We start from the raw sequence: 19689 nt of genomic DNA on the forward strand, positions 1-19689 counted from the left end.
GAAATGCGCGCTTACTCATATATTATATTATACTTACATATCTATAAATAATCAAACAGAGCGTCAGTAAATTGATAATAAAGAGCGTTTAGTTATCGGGGAAAGCTAGAAGATAACGTAATATAGGTGAGCAAAGTGTTGAAAGCAAACAGCGCTCTCAGCCTCTCATTTGTAGCTAAAGCAAAGCGAAAAATATGTTAACACATCGCCGTTTTTTTTTTTTTGGCCAAAACCACAGTCAGTTTCCAATAGATTTTGCGGTGCGTTGCGTTCTTATATTTTACACGCTCGTCATAAATAAACAGTTAAATACTATAATTTCAAAATATCAAAGCACTTAAAAAATGGTGATACGGAATCCTAACAGTATCTACATTCCCGACTACTTAAATGAAGAGTTTCTTGTGAATGCACTGGAAGAGGGTCTGCGTGAAATCAAAGTCACAATTAATGAAGCCATTTTTGAATGGGGCAGCAACCCCGGAGATAACTATTGTTCGCGCATTTATCGTGTATTGGTTGGCTTTCAGCGTCTGTCAGCGGATCAAAAGCAACCAGTGCAAGAACAATTATCATTAATAATCAAAACTATTCCGATAACAAAAGAAACGCGATTCCTGGAAGATGTCGGCGTATTTCTAAAGGAGAAATTTACCTACTTTGATGTGTTGCCTCGGCTAGAATTACTTATCGATGGTTATAAATTTGGTGCTAAGTTAGTATCTCTACAAAACCTTTTATAAAGTGTCACATTGAGAAGACTTTCTTTGAAATTTGAAAAGAAAAATAATGTTTATTTAAAAAGTTCTGATATTTTAATTGTGGTGTAAACTAGGGTGGCTACAATTTCGGAAATTTTTCAAATAGTTTGGGACTCTCTGGAGAAATGATAAATTAGATATTAGATATACTGCATTAAGACAATCGGATAAAATGTAGTGTTTTCGACTTGAGACTAAAATTCGAAAAATGAGTGTCTTTGTAAATGAAAATCATATAAAATAAAAAACTTTGTTACGGCTTTTCTTTTTTTTCTAAACAACACTGTGTTAAATCTTCGCGCGTTCAAAAATCCGTTAATAGTCAGAATCGTGAGATATGTAGCGATTTTAAAGTAAAAAGTGGTCCATGTAGTGGGTAAAAATTCAAAAAATTAAAAGAAAATGGGTATATTATTAGTTTATTTGAAAATAAAAAATTCGGTTTGCTTCGCAGTAGTACATGCTGGTAATCCAGTTATCCAAGACCTGACGATGTCTGGCTCTATCGCCCGAATGGCTGCTCGATATTCGCCTTAAGGACCTAAACCGCTACTGGATTGTTCGCATAACTTCGGTTCTTCATGGCACCCCGCCAAAAAAAAGTCTAACGTCGTCAAATCTGGGGCGGCTAATCGTCATTGTCGAGACTTGGCGGGCAAAAGATGAATAGCGACATAGGCTGTGGCCCATGGTGCGCTTTTCTGCTATAACCAAAGATTGGCTACATTTTCGGCTACATAACATCATTTATGTATGCCTCTGCAGCGCTCACGTTGACCGAAATGACATTTCAAGCCAACCTAAAAAAAGCCCAGTAACGACGACTCAACAAACTAACACTCTTTGAGGATGACTTGGCTTCGCGACGATAACGTGCGGTTTTTCCGATTCAGAAATGCGGCAGTTTTGCTTGCTAACATAGCCACCGAGACGAAAATGTGTTTCGTCAGGGAAGCGAATTTTTCGAGCAAATTCGTTGTCTATTTCGAGCTGCTCTAAGGCTCAAACTTTACCAACGATGTTCAAGTATGATAATGACTTTCTGTTAAGACTTCCAGCTAGAAAGAGCTATCACTGTCAAAATAACATATGATAAAAAAAAATACTATAAGGACCCAGTACATACAGTTGTATGCTTGTACTTCGGTAGAGCGGTTTTTTCTAGTAACTCAGTGTAGGTATTGCTCCAAAAGATATGGAAATATTATTATGAATTTTGAGCATGCTTTATAGTAGATATTATTAAAAAAATTTGAGGAAAGTGTTTTTCAAAAATCTTGGAAAATTAATTTTGGAATCCAATTCCCATCGCCGGCGTTTGAAAATTATATCTTTGTATCGTCTTCGCCAAACTCCCACACTTTTTGGAAGTGGGTTTTTGCAGTTTTCAGCGCGTTTTTTCATTCGCGCGTTGTTATAACAGCTTAAAATAATATTTTGAAAAATCCTGCTAAGCTTACAGTACATAAAACATATCCGAGTCGTTCCAGTAACGTAGGCCCGATTGATGCTGTGACACAAAAAAATATTGCATATTTAATTCAACAATCGTAGACACATTTTTTTAGGGCGAAAATATGTATAAGTTTGTAACCCAGTTCCTTAGTGGAGCACATATAAAGTGATTTTCCTTATATTAAATAAACTTATGCTCTATACTCAAGACTCTAAACTCGTCAACGATCGATTGCAGTAATATTCGTCTCCTTTACCCAGATGCTATTACGCCATTAAATCACCAATGCAGACAATCGTTTTCGATGACTTGAAAGTTGATGGGTTCACCATTGCATCGCGACAAGATCAGCTCGATTGGGAACACAGCGAATTGATCTTGCGACAAGTGGGTCGTTTGCATGCCACCTCAATGGTTTTGATGAACAGAGTAAGTTTTCATATTATGTTAGGATTAAGTAACATAATAGTGTAAGTTTTTTTGGTCCTTTTCATTCGTACTCAGAGAACTTTTCCTGATTTCGAGAGTCCTTTTCCTATTTTCAATAATTCACAGCCGCCGCCGTAGCCGAATGGGTAGATGCGTAACTACAATTCGGAATTCGGACAACGTAGGTTCGAATCTCCGTGAAACACCAAAATAAAGACAACGTTTTTTCAAATTGCGGTCGCCCCTCGGCAGGCAATGTCAAACCTCCGAGTTTATTTCTGTCATCGAAAATCTCCTCATCAAACCAGTTGCCTTTCGGAGTCAGCTTACAATTGTAGGATTTAGGTCCCTCCATTTATCAAACAACGTCAAGACATACAACAAAGAGTGTCAGCGCTAATTATATTGTATATATTGTTATAATTCATATTACTTCGTAACCCTTAATGTAAACTCTCTGTTATTCTTAAGCGACACGACTTCGACGATTCACCAGTTGCTTGCATCTTTGAGAAGTAACACCAGTTATTCATACCAAGTGCATAGAGATATTTTCTTGCTTTCGTTATTTACCCATAAGTGACGGTTCGAAGGATTTGTTCACCGGGGTAGCATCGTAGTCATATAATTGTAAAGCTCTAAAAATGGCAGGTGTACGAAATTCACTTTTTTTTTGTTATATGTGACTGGCTGCCACGGTTATAGTCTCACGTTATGCTTATGAGATCCACCAAAATGTCGACAAAAACTGGCATCGCTTTTGTAATCACCGAACCAAAAATCCCGGAGTAGTAATTTTTGTAAACTTAGCGCAATGTAATTTAATAATTTGCAGTTCGATCATAATCATCTCAGGACGCTGTGGCTACGTAGTCAAGACACGAAACCCCTCGGTCAAAGTGTGCTAAAAAAAAAGTTGTTTTTATTCTACTGCCTAGTTGCTTATTATTATTATTATTCTGCAATTCTGTCTTCTGAAAACAGATGTATATACTCAGGGCATCAGTAAATATTTGCACTAACCTAAATTTCTCTGCACAGTTTAGTCAAAGCCATCAAAGCGAATAACTGTTAAAACTAATATTCTCCTAAATTTCATAATTTAAATATGTATTTTACTAAATCATCATGCCCTTTTTGTATTTCCAGCATCCCGACATCACCAAACGCCTCAATAAAGGGATGCTCTCCGAAGAGACTTTAATGAAGAGTGATACCTTTGAAAATATGTTTGGCGGCACACTGAAGCAGTTAGCTATCAATTCAGCGAATTGGCCTGGTTTTGAAAAGATCTCCCAGAAACTACATCACTTTCATAATAATTTCAAGTCAATATGTTTGCGTGCGGCCGAACGCCGCAAAGACGATCGCATTGTTGTGATGAATCATGGTGATCTATGGACCGCCAATTTCATGTATGCCTATGATGATCCCCAGCAACCGATTAAGCCAACGCGCGCAATTTTTGTAAGTACATACATACATTTTAAATGGTTAATCACTTTCTCCGTAGGGACCTTTACAAGTTAACCTGTGACTTACTTTCAGGTGGACTTTCAGGTAAACTTCTATGGCAGCCCCGGCTGTGATCTCAATTTCCTACTCAATACAAGTATACGTCTCGATTTGCTAAAATATCGGCGCGATGAACTAATAAACGTCTACTTCCAAACCTTTACCGAAACTCTGAAATATCTTCACTATGAAAATATTCCGACATTAGAGGATCTCAAATATGAATTGCGTGCACGAGAACTTTATGGTCTATTTGCACTGTTCGGTTTCCTGCCGATCGTTACTATACCAAAGGAGTGGTCCGAAGATAGCAGTATTGATCAATTTTTGGATGAGGAGTTTGCCCGGAAAAAATTCGAGAAAATATTCTCACAGGAGCGTCTACAAATGCAACTAAAATACGCTTTGCAGCGCTTGGAAGATTTGGGCGTCTTGGACGAATTTTAGAGAATGTAAATTGGAACTGGATATACTCGCATGTATATGTAGATTTATAGATGTACATATGTATTATATTATACAATTTGTTTTAAATTATTGGGATAAAAGAAAGCTATTATTGTGTATTTAAATATAGGTAAATTTATTAATAAATTTCAGCGCTCATAGTCTTTGAAAGTGTAATAACAGCAATAAGATTATTGACTCAAACACAATATTTATTTATTTAGTAATACAATAATTAAATATTGTATAAGTAAGGAAGTGTTAAATACCCCCGCACATTTTCGTGAAATTTATTTTAGACTGGCTGTTAATTTTTGAAAGCAAACAAACTCAAAGACAATTATCTTAGAACATTAGATGGACGGACGGAAGTGTAGTCTTAAGAAAAGTGGGTATGATTTTATCCAATCTCAATAATACATATTTACGTTGGATCTAAATGAGGTGCGGAGTAATCAAGGCGATTAGAGTATCTAAGGTGGCGCCATTAAAAACAGTTACTTTATTTTTCGCGATTTTAACAAGTCTGACGTCAGCGCCCTTCCTAATACAAAGCAAACGAATAAAACAAACAAAAGTAGAAGAAATTACATGTTTGTGAAAATTCAGTGAATAGCTTGGTAGTATTCTGATTTGTGCGATTTAAACTAATGAAAACGAAGGGGTGTCTGTTAAATTGTGAAAGCACAAATTAATATAAAGTCTCCAAATGTAGTGTTTTTGCGTTTTTATGCGGAAGACCCCGTGGGTAGAAAGTATGTGCGTATAATTTCTCTTCTTCTTCACATGCAAATAATTTCCTTACCTTTTGTTTGTTTATTGATGGACTCTTATGACACGGCGAATTCGGAAAGCGCAATATTCTTCTCTATCATTCTTGGGGAGTAGTGCGCGTACTAAGTTTGGGCGAATTTTATTGAGCCGAGAATCTTATTATCGAGATACACGCGTGAATTCGCCTCGTATTCCTCTCATCATTTTTAAGCCATTTTTACCAAGTTTGAGAGACCATGTTTTATTGTACTTTTAAAACGAATTTTATTGATAGTTGTATAAATAATATTCACTAACCCATAAATGCTCCTATGAAAAGTATAATTGTTAATTAAATGACAAATACGTTACTTTGGGGGGAAAAAATGTTTTATTTATATCCGTTATCTGAGTTATCAATTGATTTTCAATACCAAACTAACTTGGATAAAGAGTAATATGTGTGCGAAGTTTCATTGAAATATATTAATTTTTGCTTGCGTTATCGTTCACACAGACGGACAGGCGATCGGGCAGACACGGACCCAATCTATTTTGATACTTTAATACTAGATGCGGATCTTTATTGCACACAATGCCATCGTTTACTAATACAACTTAAACTTCAAAATCTCATTCTAATTTTCAGATGCCTTGTTGTTGAAATCAGTCTCACTGTAATATGATAGCGTCCCGTCAACCGCATCAAAGCATTCATTCATATCACCTTCGACTCCGTTATCACTAACATACGAGTGCTTGCAGTGCTTCACAAATTTTTTCTATTGTCACACCGCTTGGCTCAAAGCACCTACGTGGGATTTCATGCAGATTTCATTGCTGTTTTTTTTTTCAAATATTTTTTATTATAATAATTAATTTAAATATTCATCTGTAAAACTTTATTGAATGAATACAAATTTATTGAATGAATATACATATAGTACATATATGAGCAACTTAGCAACATGTTAGATATAAAGCTTTTATTTATTTTCAATAGTGACTAAGAGTCACTGCGCGGGACGACTTGGTTTGAATAAAATGTTATTCAAGTATTTCAAGATTACCTCTTTCGAAAGAATATGGGGGTGATTTTATACAATATTATGATATGATTTATTGAGCAATTTTGCATAAGTATGCATAAGAAAGCATTCACCCTGAGCGAAAATAATTGTTTATATCTATTATCGTATTTTAACCCCAGTATACCATATAGATGGATAAGTAAGAAAGCAGACACAATGAAATATACTTGTGCGTGATTCATAAGGTAATAATTTCTAGGCCAATGACACCTGCTACTTTCAAACATCGCAATAAAAAAACGATTGACCAAGGCACATAATGAACCAAAGTCAGAATGTTCTTTTCGCCATGAAAAATCGTCTTACACAACAAAAAAAAATATATGTGCGAGACCGAAATAAAGAGTCCAATAAGAATAAATATATACGAGTATATATTGTATACCTATATAAAAGAAATTTAAACAAAAAAACTTTGTGTTTGGTACTCTCGCGAGGGTTTCAAAATTCACATATCGCGGACGTACAGATTTGAAGTAAAATTTTGTATCTGTTATGTGGAAGACTTTTACAAACGGGAGTATTTAAATAAACAAACCAGCATCAATGATTTTTTGCATAGAATAATTATGATGTGGTAGAACTTTGCATTTTTGTTTAGGCCATAAGCAGTCGCCAACTACCGTTATTTAAATGAAAAGCTAGTTTAAGTGCAAAGAGAAAGACAAAGTTGAATTTTTAGTACACAAAAACTAAATTTATTTCTTTAAAAAAAGGGTAACTACGTTTCTTATACATCAAAAGCACAAGTTTAAGGCTGTCTTTACGAAATATAAGCTGCAGAGGCCTGCAATATGGCCCGTTATTAATTCTCTTGTAATACCATTTCCAGTACGAATTCACGAGTTGTTTAAAGTGTGGTCTTAGTCGAATAATTTAATTTCATCAAACTAAGTAAAAGCTAAATACATTTAATCAACTTTATAAAAACAGGAGTGAAAAAGGTGTGAGCTTAGTTGAGCTTAGGGCTTCAGACCGTCCTATACTCATTTCGTAATTTTAAGATGTTATTTTGTAGTGCAATTCAATAACTTTAAATGATTCGCCAATTGTTATTTTTGCCTACAATTAAATGTAAACAACTCAATTTTTCCATTTATTAGAGAGGGAAAGAGAGGAGTAGTATCAATAAAGAGTGGCATATCCGCCAAATAAAATATCAGGTCAGTCCATAAGTTCGTGCGTTTTTTAAAGATGGTTTTGAAATTAATAAAAAAGATGTTTAAAGTATTTATTAATCAATAATATATTATCCTTCATTATTTACAATGTCTTCCCAACGTTTAGGCAAATTTTTAACTTCCTGCTCAAACAATTTTTTGTCCTTGGAGCCAAAATACGCTTCTATATCCCTTTTTATAGCTTCTTTTGAGGAGTAGTTCATGTTACTCATATGGGATTGAAGTCCGCGGAAAAGGTGATAATCACAAGGTGCAATATCCGGAGAGTATGGTGGATTGGCATTAGCTCCCATCCGAGCTCGTTCAGCTTGCCTAATGTTTACCTTGCGGTATGGGGTCTTGCGTTGTCGTGGTGAAACAAAACTTTGCGTTCATTCACTAAAGACGGTCGATTTTTGTTAAGTGCCTCATTCAGGTTTGATAGCTGATGGGAGTAATAATCAGCAGTTATCGTTTGGTTTGGTTCCAGAAGTTCATAATAAACAATACCGGTCATATCCCACCAAATAGACAGGAGAATCTTCTTGGGGTGAAGGCCATCGCTAGAGGTCGGTTCTGGTGTTTCAACTTTATCTAACCATTGGCGTTTGGGAACAGGATTATTGTAAAGGACTGATTTTTCATCACCAGCAACGTTACGGTTCAAAAAAGTTTAATTTTCAAGCCGTTGCAGCAGCTGAGAACACAGATTCACTCTCTGCTGAAGGTTGGCGACGGAAAGTCTATGCGGTACCCATTTTCCCAGCTTTGAAACCTTTCCCAAATGAACCAAGTGCCTGTGAAATGTTCCATGCGATGAATTTAACCTCTGAGCTATCATATCGACTGTCAAATTTCGCTCAGCTTCCACGAGTTCGAGCAAGGCGTCGGAGTTAAAGACTTCAGGACGACGAGCACGCAGAGCATCCTTCACGCCGCAGTTACCACTTCGGAATTTTGAAAACCACTTTTGCGCTGTCCTTACACTCACAGTATCCTCTCCGTGAATAGTGTTTATTTCTGCAGCAACAGTTGTTGCATTTTTACCACTTTTATAAAAAAATACAAAATATGCCTCTTATACGCGTTCGAAGATTCCATTTTATTTTTGTTGAGTACACAATATATCAAAGAAAATATAAATAGTTGCGTTATATTCCGCGAACAATTTTTTGTATGCAAAAATCGTACAAAGGTTAAATTATGGGTAAAATACGCACGAACTTATGGACTGACCTGATATCAAAATGAGAGAATAACGCAAAGAATAATAGCAAACAAGACTAACGTCTAAGTGTTTTTGCTAATTACTCGTATAACTTTCAATAAAAGAAGGAGATTGAATGAAATGTGTATTTTCAATTGTGTTTTGAAACGGTAGATGAAAGCGTGATATTCCCACTGTAGCAAAACACGAAAATTCAGTATTCAATCGTAAGTTAAACGTGTAAACGTAAAGTAAAGCGTTTAAGGGGTTACAGAATTTTCAAAAAAATCGATTGTTTTTAAGATTATTATTCCTTATAAATAGTTTTAGGCGTATTTCTGTGGGAGTCGATTTAAAAATTCCTCATAGATACAAAGTTATGGTAGAAAATGTAACTGCCCGACGAGAGCAGCTGTCCTTCGTTTGAGGCAGCTGGCCGTTAAGAATGGAAAGATTAATTGGAATAACAATTGTATATAAGGGATATAACTATTGTCTCGGAAAAAATCTGAACCGGCTAAAACCGGCACGGATCAAGACTATGAAAGCAACAAAAGAGGCCAACGGAACATCTCATCGACTGAAAAAATTAAACAACAACAATTGCTTACTGATCAGGAAGACATACAATATGAAGATTAGACATAAGTTAACAAAATAAAATCAAAAATTAATTTTAAGTTCTCTCTTTAAATGCGCGCGACCTCGAGGGAAATGCACTTGATTGTTTGAACTCGTTTTCTCGAAACTACTTCTTCCGGCACGGTCTCCATGATAACTCATACAGTTAATATTCTATTTTCTCTATTGTCTGTCGAGCCGGATTTTTATTACAAAATTTTATAATTAAAATGTGGCACTTATGACGTAAAACGCATATTTTTTTTAAATACCGTAAATTGTAAAATTTTTAGAAATTCGAAAATCCGGCTCGACATCTATAATCTCAGCTTTATTTTACAAAATTTTTTTTACTTTTTCAGATCAATCAACATTTCAAGGAGAAATGATGGAGACGGTGGAGCAGCTTTTATTCTCATTATACTTTGAGATACGTAATTTAAAGGTAAAATTTAGTAATTAATTTTTAAAAGTAAAATGTATATTTATTTCTATTGTTATCCCTTCTAAAACCAGTTTTTCTTTTAGCGCATTTTTGGCGCTGCTGGACGTATGTAACCCCTAAGTGAAATTTCACAAATCAAGTTGTGTGGCCATTAGTTATGAATTTGATTTAACAATCCAGTGATCGAACTCTGAGGAATTATTGTGAGCCGTTTTATTTGGATAAAAACGTAGCAATTTCGTAACAGCACTTTCTTAACAAAATTGTTTTGATTATTCAATATAATTTCACCGCTTTAATTAAAAAAAAACGTTGTCATATTTTCTCATTGAGTTAACTGCACCAAAATTGTTGTCGTCTTGTTTGCAATGATCGCTTTGCTAACCAAAACAACTCATATTGTTGTATCAATTTTTGTTGTGAAACGGGTTACCGAACAGCAAAATCAATAAGATTGTAGATAATAAAAGGCAACTATGCGAAAATTGTTAAAATATGTTAGTGAATACCTCACAGTAATTTTTAAAGAATATTACCAATAAATAATCTTCAAAGGCGAAAAAAATAAAAAAACAAAATTTCAGAGATTTCTCAATTGTAAATCGAAACCAACTACACAGAAAAAAATTAAGATTTATCTTAAATTAAGATTACTTATATACTTCGAGAGGTTTATCTTGCTCTCTATGAAAGGATCAATCCGAAACAGTCAAAATCTGAAAACAGTCAAAAAGAGTGAACTTATTAATTTTATAACACATCAAAGTGCAGAAAAACCGGGTGACACCCCAAGTGAAAATTTGATTCGTTCTTTGGTACGAAATTTCCGCGAAACAACTTCGGGCAAACAGCCCACAGCAAAGGCCCAAGTAAACATTGAGAACGAATAAAAATGCTGAGCTCATTGCGACAAGGTAGCACAATAATCCGCGTCAGATTGTGCGCAAGAGAGGAACTTCCCTGGGGCTTCCAAAGTTATCATTAGTAATTATTTTTTAATTTAGCTTTTAATTTATAATTCTGTCAGATAGGATGTTCATGATTTTGGTTTTTTTTTTTGTGTAATTGAATTATTAATTAAATTTTGCATTATTATTAAAATATAGCAGGAATTTGTACGTGTGCTGGGCGCGTCTGTGGCTCGATCTCTACATCATTTCATATATAACCTTTTTTTAGACAATTTGAAGCTATGTATTAAATTTCATTAAAATCGAAAGACTTTTAATTTTCCTGCCTACTAGAGTAAGGGGCATGGCAGTTGTCTAATTTTCGCGATATTTCAGATTATTTTTTTCTACATCGAATGAAGGGCCTCTAGCGAATTAAAGAGAAATCGGAGTAATATTTTTAGCTGCAGCTTATATGGACTAGCGACACTGTGCATTTGCTGATGCAAATCACAGCGCAGACAACAGCTTGGATCAAAAGTTTGAACTACATACAAGTTTATTCGATTTATTCAAGCATTGTAGCTACATACGCCGCATTAGCTTTGATTAGAAATGTCAGTCAATTGGAGCACATCCACTTGAACTCTGAATATCGGTCGAAATGCTTAAAAACGGTTCATTAATTGAAACCAATTAAACTGTTATGGAAATGCAGTCGGCATTCTCTTTAATGCGCAAATTTTTAAAATCTGCAATCATAAACGGCTTTGTATTAAAAGGAATTGAATATGTGCAATAGGCAATAGTTTTGATAAAATAGTGATCGAGTGAAGTTACTGCAATATTATTGAGTAAAAAATGGCCACATTTGCGATCGGTGAAATACCCAACTACTTCAATACAGAGTTCTTCAAGAGAACTTTGGAGAATGGTCTACGTACAGGTGATCTCAAAATTCTAGGAATATCCATAGAGAATCTAACGATGGGTGGCGAAAATTATTGCAGTAATATATATCGCGCAATCATCAAATACAAAAGTGTCGAGGATCAGCAACACGAGCAGACAGTTATAATAAAAAATATGCCAAAACAAAAGCAAGGTGTTCTTAGTCGTTTGAATATCTATCGAAAAGAAACAATCTTTTACTTGGATATTAAGCCCAAAGTGGAAGCGCTTATGTGGTACTTAGGTGAGCCATGGAATCTGGCCGCGCGGTAATATTAGCGCTAAAATTACTGTAATACTTATGTTCAAATAAATGAATGAGATTTCCCCTTTGCAGACACTTTCATTCAACCACCGAACCAGAACAGAACATTGTGTTTGAGGATTTGAGTGTACGGGGATTTACGTTGGAGAGCCGCCAAGCTGGGCTTGACTTAGCACATGCGCGAATTGTTATGAAGAAATTGGGAGAATATCATGCACTTACCATGGTGATGGCGGAGAGGGTAATTAAATAATACAATTTTAATTATTATATACACTTCGCTGTTTGAGCATCGCGTGGAGAAATTTAATTTAAAACAAAAAGATTAATTGCACTGTGTGACAAAAAACAAAATCTTCAGGAACCTTTATAAAGACCTGACACCAGTTGTAGGTTAGTAAAACTAAGAAAAATGTTATGGCAGACAATTTGCATCACCCACACTCGCATCATTTTTGGTAAAAAAAAGCACTTTTGGATCAATTAATGTGAATAATTGCTCATAACTTCGGCTAATTCTTATGTTGATTTTTTTAGTGTACGATATGTTGTTCGTATTTACGACTTTCCGATTTTTTTCTACTTTGACAATATTTTTGCCATTTTATTCACGATGTACAAAATGCGAAGGTGTGGCCAACATCAAACCGTTACTCGGCTCTTAGCGAATTTGAAGAATTCACCTGATTTACTGACGTAGCGAGATTATGGCAGCGATGTGTTTACGACAGAAATAGGCAAAAACTGAGATTGCGTTGGTGATATACGAAGAAATCAACGCAACCACTGCTCATGTTACTTCATTGCCACCAGAGCAACAACTGATTGAAAGAGCGTAAAAATTCGTGTGATATGAGCAGGTAGAGTTCTGTTGACAAAATCCTCGTAACGTGACAGCCAACGTTACTCTCATGATTTTGCTGCAGATAGCCGCATCTTTTATTGTATCAGCTTTGCTTTTTATTTCGTCTTGAGGATTTTTTTCAAAACCATGTTTTGAAAGCAATTTAAATAGCGTGCGGAATGAAAATAGACAATACTGCGTAAATTTTGAGATTTTAAGACATGCACAAGCATTTCAAATTTTGCGCAGGTCGAGCTCCTACTTATCCAGAAAACCTCCGAAATACACAATATTTACTCTACATATGAAGAAAACTCACATATCACATGTCACTCAAAATCAACTCTACTAAACACAGTTTTTATCCGTCCCCGTCGAAGCGTATTTCCTATACCTACCGTTAGATGACCACTATGATAAGGGTTGATAGTTTACTAACCCAAGCAGGGTTTGGTTATGCTACAAAAACTCCAACAATTGTATTAAGAAGGTCTCTTAAAATCACCTAAGATTAACCTACTGTGAAATTTTACTTTTCCAAGCGAGCGTTTAAAAACACAGCCAGCCAGTCCATATCAAATCTAAATAAAAGTGGTGATTTTCTGCAGGAAGATCTTCGATTTCACTCAAATTTGGTAGATCGGCTAAATTCATGCCCAAACTGGTGAAAATGAGCATACAAAAATTTAGAATTTTTTTACAGAAGTTATGGAGATGGCAAAAAACCAAAAAAGTCCCTTACAAGAGGTACAAAAAATGTATGTCATAATTTTCCAATCCGAATTGCATAAATGGAGTACAGTTAGATAGGTTATAAGTAAGACAGTATTTTAGTTTAATTATCTTCATAAATGTTCCCACAAAAAAATGTTTTAAAAGGCTCTATTTTTAACTTTTCAAATTTTCTTCCATGTTCCTAAAATTTGTCATAAAATATATTGAAAAATTACCATTTATTTCCCGAGATGGAGTCTCAAGGCTTCAGTTGTTATGACTACTTGAAGACACACAACCAAAGCAAATAAAAGAAGTTTTCGAGTTTAGAAAAGGTGGGTTCTCAAATGTGTTCATCTATACTCTCCCCTTAACCGAAACTTAAAAACGGAATATCCATTATTCTTATTTAACGAGTACAACGGAATTTTTTTGAATTGAAAACTTCTTTAGAATCGTTGGGAGTGATTTGAGACTCGATGAAACGAAAAAGCGACACTACGAAGCGTTATATGTTGATATACGTATATGTATGTGACTGCGTACTGCTGAGCCACGCTAGTGTAGTGAGTATTGTAGTATGTATACTACACTACCTAATACTTGCTTAGACCAAGCGTCCTACGAATGTTTGTGTGTATGTTAGTACGTCTGTGTAATATATAATATATATATGTAATATATAATGAGCGTTACGACGCTCATAATAGCAACCGCGTGTGCTGTATTGCGTCCGTAAATTTTATTCGTAAATATTTTCATTTTTAAATATGTACCGCAATTATGCCGAAAAATAATGCAGAAAAGTGTCGTGAATATCGACAGAAAAAATAAATAGCATCACGGAATTCATTCACGAAAATTTAATAAAGTATACACCAGAAGTATCGCGGATACTTAGAAAAAATTACTATAAAGTTCCAATGATTTTAAGTGGCGATTTTAACGTAAATTTTGCATTGGGCACAGCGGTTCCTTTAATTGACTTTCTCAATACAACATTCAATTTAAAAATGTGTAACAATCGCACTGAATCGACAACACGATCAAAAACAACAATTGACGCGGTATTTCAAAGATATGTTGACAACATCGAAACCAAAGCATTTGTATCATATTTTAGCTATCATAGCGGTCGCCCCTCGGCAGGCAATGGCAAACCTCCGAGTGTATTTCTGCCATGAAAAAGCTCCTAATAAAAATATCTGCCGTTCGGAGTCGGCTTGAAACTGTAGGTCCCTCCATTTGTGGAACAATATCAAGACGCACACCACAAATAGGAGGAGGAGTTCGGCCAAACACCCAAAAAGGGTGTGCGCGCCAATTATATATAACGAGTGATTTTTTAGCTATTATCTTTTTAAAGAGTTGGTTTAAACAGCTGACGCACGTTTCGTGTTATGTTTCACTGTCAAACATCTTCAGTTTGGTCTATAATTTAACCATGAATCGTCTTACAAACGAACAACGCTTGCAAATCATTGAATTTTATTATAAAAGTGCGTGTTCTGTTAAGAAAGTTTATCGCGCGCTTCTTCCATTTTGTGGTCAGTTTAATCGACCCACTAAAGCAGCTATTCGAGCTATTGTGACTAAATTTAGAGCCAAATATATATTATTGGACATCAAACCACCAACACGCTTACGTAGAGTGTGAACTGAAGAAAATATCGCAGCTGTATCGACCAGTGTTAATTAATGATGACCATCAATTATCGATTCGTGCCGTTCGCAGCAATTGGGCCTCTGTTACCTGTTACTCAACAACGTGGAAAATTTTGCAAAATAAAGCTGGTGCAAGAATTGAAGCCGAGCGACCTACCGCAACGCAGAATTTTTGGTAAATGGGCTCTTGGAAAGTTGGCCGAAGATCCACTTTTTTATCGAAAAATTGTGTTCAGCGAAGAAACTCATTTTTGGATCAATGGGTACGTAAATAAGCAGAATTGTCGATTTTGGAGTGAAGATCAGCCAGAAGAATTGCAAGAGCTACCAATGTATACAGGAAAGGTCACAGTTTGGTGCGGTTTATGGGCTGGAGGTATCATTGGACCGTACTTCTTCAAAGATGCTGCGAATCGTAACGTAACTGTGAATGGTGAGCACTACCGAGAAATGATATCCAACTTTTTTTTGCCCAAAATGCAAGAGCTTGACTTGCATGACATGTGGTTTCAGCAAGACGGTCCCACATGCCACACAGCACGCGTAATAATGGACTTATTGAGAGGCGAGTTCGGTGAACATTTTATTTCACTTTGGCACCTGTCAATTGGCCACCCAGATCGTGCGCTATAACACCTTTAGATTATTTTTTGTGGGGCTATGTTAAAGCTCAAGTCTATTCAGACAAGCCTGTTTCAGTTAACGTATTGGGAGACAACATTAAAGCATTTATATGTGAGATCCTGTCCGAAACATTGGAAAGAGTATGCCAAAATTGGACTAAGCGGATGGACCATTTGAAGCGCAGTCGCGGCCAACATTTGCGGGAAATAATCTTCAAACATTAAATTATATGGACTGTACTACCGATTTAAAAAAAATTGCATGCATTTTCCTGAATTTTACGTGTGTTTTTTTGAAAAACTTTCCTATAGCTCTTAAAAAATCACCCTATATATACATATATATATATTTATTATTTGAATATGTTAATCAGTATTTTACTGCAATTGTAAAATGCAATTGTAAAAATGTAACGCGGTTTATAAAGTCCCAAATGTCAACACAATTTGCTATTCTCAGCTGACAAACTATGCATAGCTATCGATAGTTCTCAAGCTGTCCATAAAAATACCCCATACAAGGTGGCGCGAAATTAATCATTCAATTTTGTTTTTAAATAACTTTTTTACTAAATAAATAAATGATTTTGAATGATGGAAGCCCTTAGGTTGGCCTTTCCACGCTTCATTGCTTATCTGTTTGTATGTATATATATATACTGCACCTGTCACTATTGACGTACGACGCTATTTGCACGAATTGTAAACCCCCCAATAAGGTGATTAATTTTGCGCCACCTTTAGATTATTGTATTTAGTGCTGGATTAAGATAAATTCAATTAATTTTTTTTATATATCATATTTCAAAGAAAAAGTATATATTCGGTATGGGAATAAATTTCCGCCCTCATAAAATAGGTGTAGCTACCGATACTATTTTTGTGTTCGCTCTAGTAATATAGTGATGAATTGAATGCATATATGTGAGGTCTCGATCGCAGTAACTGGCATTCGTTTGAAGCGTAAAAATGTCTGACGTCAAAAATGTCTACGTTCGTCCCGATAAAATATTATAGCATTTGCGGGAAGTCATGCTTCATTATTACCTTTTAAAGAAAAGTACAGCTGAAACGTGTCGTATATTGATCAATATTTACGGTAATCACGCTCCATCAAATACCTCTTGTAAAGAGTGGTTTCGAGGATTCCAAAGTGGCAATTTCGACGTGAGTGATAAAGATCGAACGAGGTGAAGACGCATGTCGGACGCTTGATGATATGTCTAAAGAGTTGGATGTTGACAGATCAATCGTCGGTAAACGTTCGTCACTGGTGATAAAAAATGGTCAAAGGTTATGTTGTGCATCTGGTGGGATCAGAAGGGTGTCATCTATTATGAACTCCTTAAACCATCTGCATCCATCACTGGCGAGCGTTACCGACTGCAGCTAATGCGTTTGAGTCGAGATCTCAAAGAAATGCGGCCGGAATGTGACGGTAAGCACGACAAACTAATTTTGCTTCATAACAACGTCACATCACACGTTGCTAAATCGGTCCAAAAATATTTAAAGATACTGAATTGGGAAATCATGCCCCACCCAAGGTATTCCCCAGCCAAAGCACCTTCGGACTACCATCTGTTCCGATCAATGCAGTCAGCCTTATTGGAGAGCAGTTCAGTTCTTACGAGAGCGTCGCAAACTGGCTCAATGAACGGATCAAATCAAAAGAATTCGAATTTTTCATCAGAGAGATAGAGTAAAGTTATAGCTTCCAATGGCACATACGTGACATAATATCACGTATTATTTAATTGTTTAAATAATTCGCACGTTTGGCTAAGAGAGGGCGGAAACTCATTCCCATACCCAATACATTAAATCTTCTTTTTTATCACATATAATATTAGAAAAAAAAACTTAAAAAATCTCTTTAAATATTTGTTATTTATTTATAAAGAAAATCCTCTACAAACATTTAAATTTCCTTCTCAGGAACCTGATATAATCATCGATCATTACACCTTCGGCCTACTGAATACTGACTCAATCAAAACGGTTGCTTTCAAAGCACTATTTGGTGCGCAACTATTGAAACTCGCCACACTTATTAGTGAGTATCCCGATTTGGAAGCGATTTCCAAGAAATTGCTGAAATACTATGATCACTTCACGGAACGTGTGCTCGAATCTATCTATCCACTAAGAGGAGAAGTGAATGTTCTCAATCATGGCGATTTGTGGGTTAATAATTTATTCTTCAAATACGATAGCAAATCGTTAAAGTTCAGAGCTCCAAGTGAAGTACGATTTGTAAGTTTTACAAAGTTTGAAATGTTCCATAATGAATCGACTCCTAAAACTTTAATTATCACTTACAGATCGATTTTCAACTGTGTTATTATGGCAGCATTGGTTTCGATATTAATTATTTCTTGAATACCAGCGTTCAGTTGGATGTGTTGAAGAACGATCGTGAATCGCTAATTGAAACTTACTATGATAGCCTGATGAGGTCTCTCAAAGGCTTACCATACGTGGCTCCACTACCCAAATTTACCGATGTTCTGCGTGAGATAGCGCAGCGTGAGGCTTTTGGCTTTTTCGTTGCGTTCGGCTTTTTCCCCCTAATGTCAATGTTTAGTATGGATTCACACGACAATTCATTGGAAAAGTTCTATGATGAGGAATTTGCGCGCCGCAAAATTGAATTAATGTTCCAGAGCAATCCACGTACTATGGAAACGTTGAAATATGCGTTAAAACGTTTCGATGATTTGAAAGTATTGGATTGAAAGGGTTTTTAGTTTTATTCCATCTTAAATCGCTAATTGAATACAATTAAATACAGATAAGTAGGTCTGTCCATACTTATACATATTTGTGTTCTCATGGGAGCTTTTTCATATTTCTATTAAAAAAAAAATGTGTGATAATATGTCAGATATTTTCGTAAGTTCTAACCAGTTCTGTTCTATGTAGTACAGTGTACTCTTATGTATACATATATGCTCCAATAAATATCACGAATCTATAATAGCGCATCAAAACACGTCCTTATTCCCATTTAGCTAAGTTATAGTACCTACATACCAAATTAGTAAAAAAAATCTTAAAACTCACACAACTCTATTAATTTTAATTCAATTACAGTCAAATATAGCTCATTCGACGCCAAATTAAATTTATTATAACAGTAGTGTACTAAAAAAAATCCTCAATAACGAATAATATCTTAAAAATCATGTCAAAGTTGAAAAAATAGAAAAAAAATAAAAAAATTCCAAACACTTCCGTCTACAGTCTCGTCAGTTGTCATTTCAGAAAAATTGTCAACACACTGTCAAAAAGGTTTGTTTTTGTTCTTTCGAACTAGAAAAACAAATTTGAAATTGGATAGAAATTGGCGAAGTTAGGAGTGATTGTTCACATCAACCTACTGAAAAACAGTTTTATGGCCAAAAAAGAGATTTTGGGGGTGTATTGGAAATTTCTCCTATACCATTTTTCTTAGTTTTACTATACCTACAAGTTGTACTAGGTCTCCATAAAAGTATAATATCACTATCGCACAGTGTTATTGATTTATTCAAAATATTTATGGAACAAAATTTTATTAATGAGGCTGGCTCGACTGGCTTCGTAGTAACGCGTCCTGTTAACGCAGTTATCCAAGACTTTGCTGAAATAGGCCACTAATGCCACTGCATTAAACTATATATTACTCTCGAAAAATGCATTGATTTCTCAGCGAGCGCATGTGGATTTTCTTTTTAGAGTACTAATATTCCAATATACCAACTTTTGACTTTGTTGGCTCATTCGGACGATTATATCCACCAAATGAATCACGAATTTTTTCGATACGTTGTTTTTAAAAATCGACCATTTTCATAATAAGTTTCACTC

General features: G+C 35.4%; 2 protein-coding genes across 3 annotated transcripts; both read left to right on the top strand.

The window, feature by feature from the left end:
- The first annotated feature begins 280 nt into the window (after positions 1 to 280).
- On the top strand, positions 281 to 6175 carry LOC129239687 (uncharacterized). Of its 2 annotated transcripts, XM_054875398.1 has the most exons (5): positions 281 to 715; positions 2478 to 2646; positions 3796 to 4113; positions 4195 to 4613; positions 5879 to 6175. In XM_054875398.1, exons 1-4 carry the CDS (start codon positions 345 to 347, stop codon positions 4606 to 4608), a joined length of 1272 nt encoding a protein of 423 aa, XP_054731373.1. In that variant the 5' UTR covers positions 281 to 344; the 3' UTR covers positions 4609 to 4613; positions 5879 to 6175. The 2 variants fall into 2 exon arrangements, with proteins under 2 accessions (XP_054731373.1, XP_054731372.1); XM_054875397.1 differs by lacking the exon at positions 5879 to 6175 and having other exon boundaries at positions 4195 to 4655.
- Positions 6176 to 11579: 5404 nt separating this feature from the next.
- On the top strand, positions 11580 to 18654 carry LOC129239688 (uncharacterized). The gene is made up of 4 exons (XM_054875399.1): positions 11580 to 11995; positions 12064 to 12232; positions 17776 to 18093; positions 18162 to 18654. Exons 1-4 carry the CDS (start codon positions 11637 to 11639, stop codon positions 18573 to 18575), a joined length of 1260 nt encoding a protein of 419 aa, XP_054731374.1. The 5' UTR covers positions 11580 to 11636; the 3' UTR covers positions 18576 to 18654.
- The last annotated feature ends 1035 nt before the right edge of the window (positions 18655 to 19689 follow it).

The sequence above is a fragment of the Anastrepha obliqua genome, chromosome 2 (assembly GCF_027943255.1).
Source record: "Anastrepha obliqua isolate idAnaObli1 chromosome 2, idAnaObli1_1.0, whole genome shotgun sequence".
NCBI classification, from domain to species: domain Eukaryota; kingdom Metazoa; phylum Arthropoda; class Insecta; order Diptera; family Tephritidae; genus Anastrepha; species Anastrepha obliqua.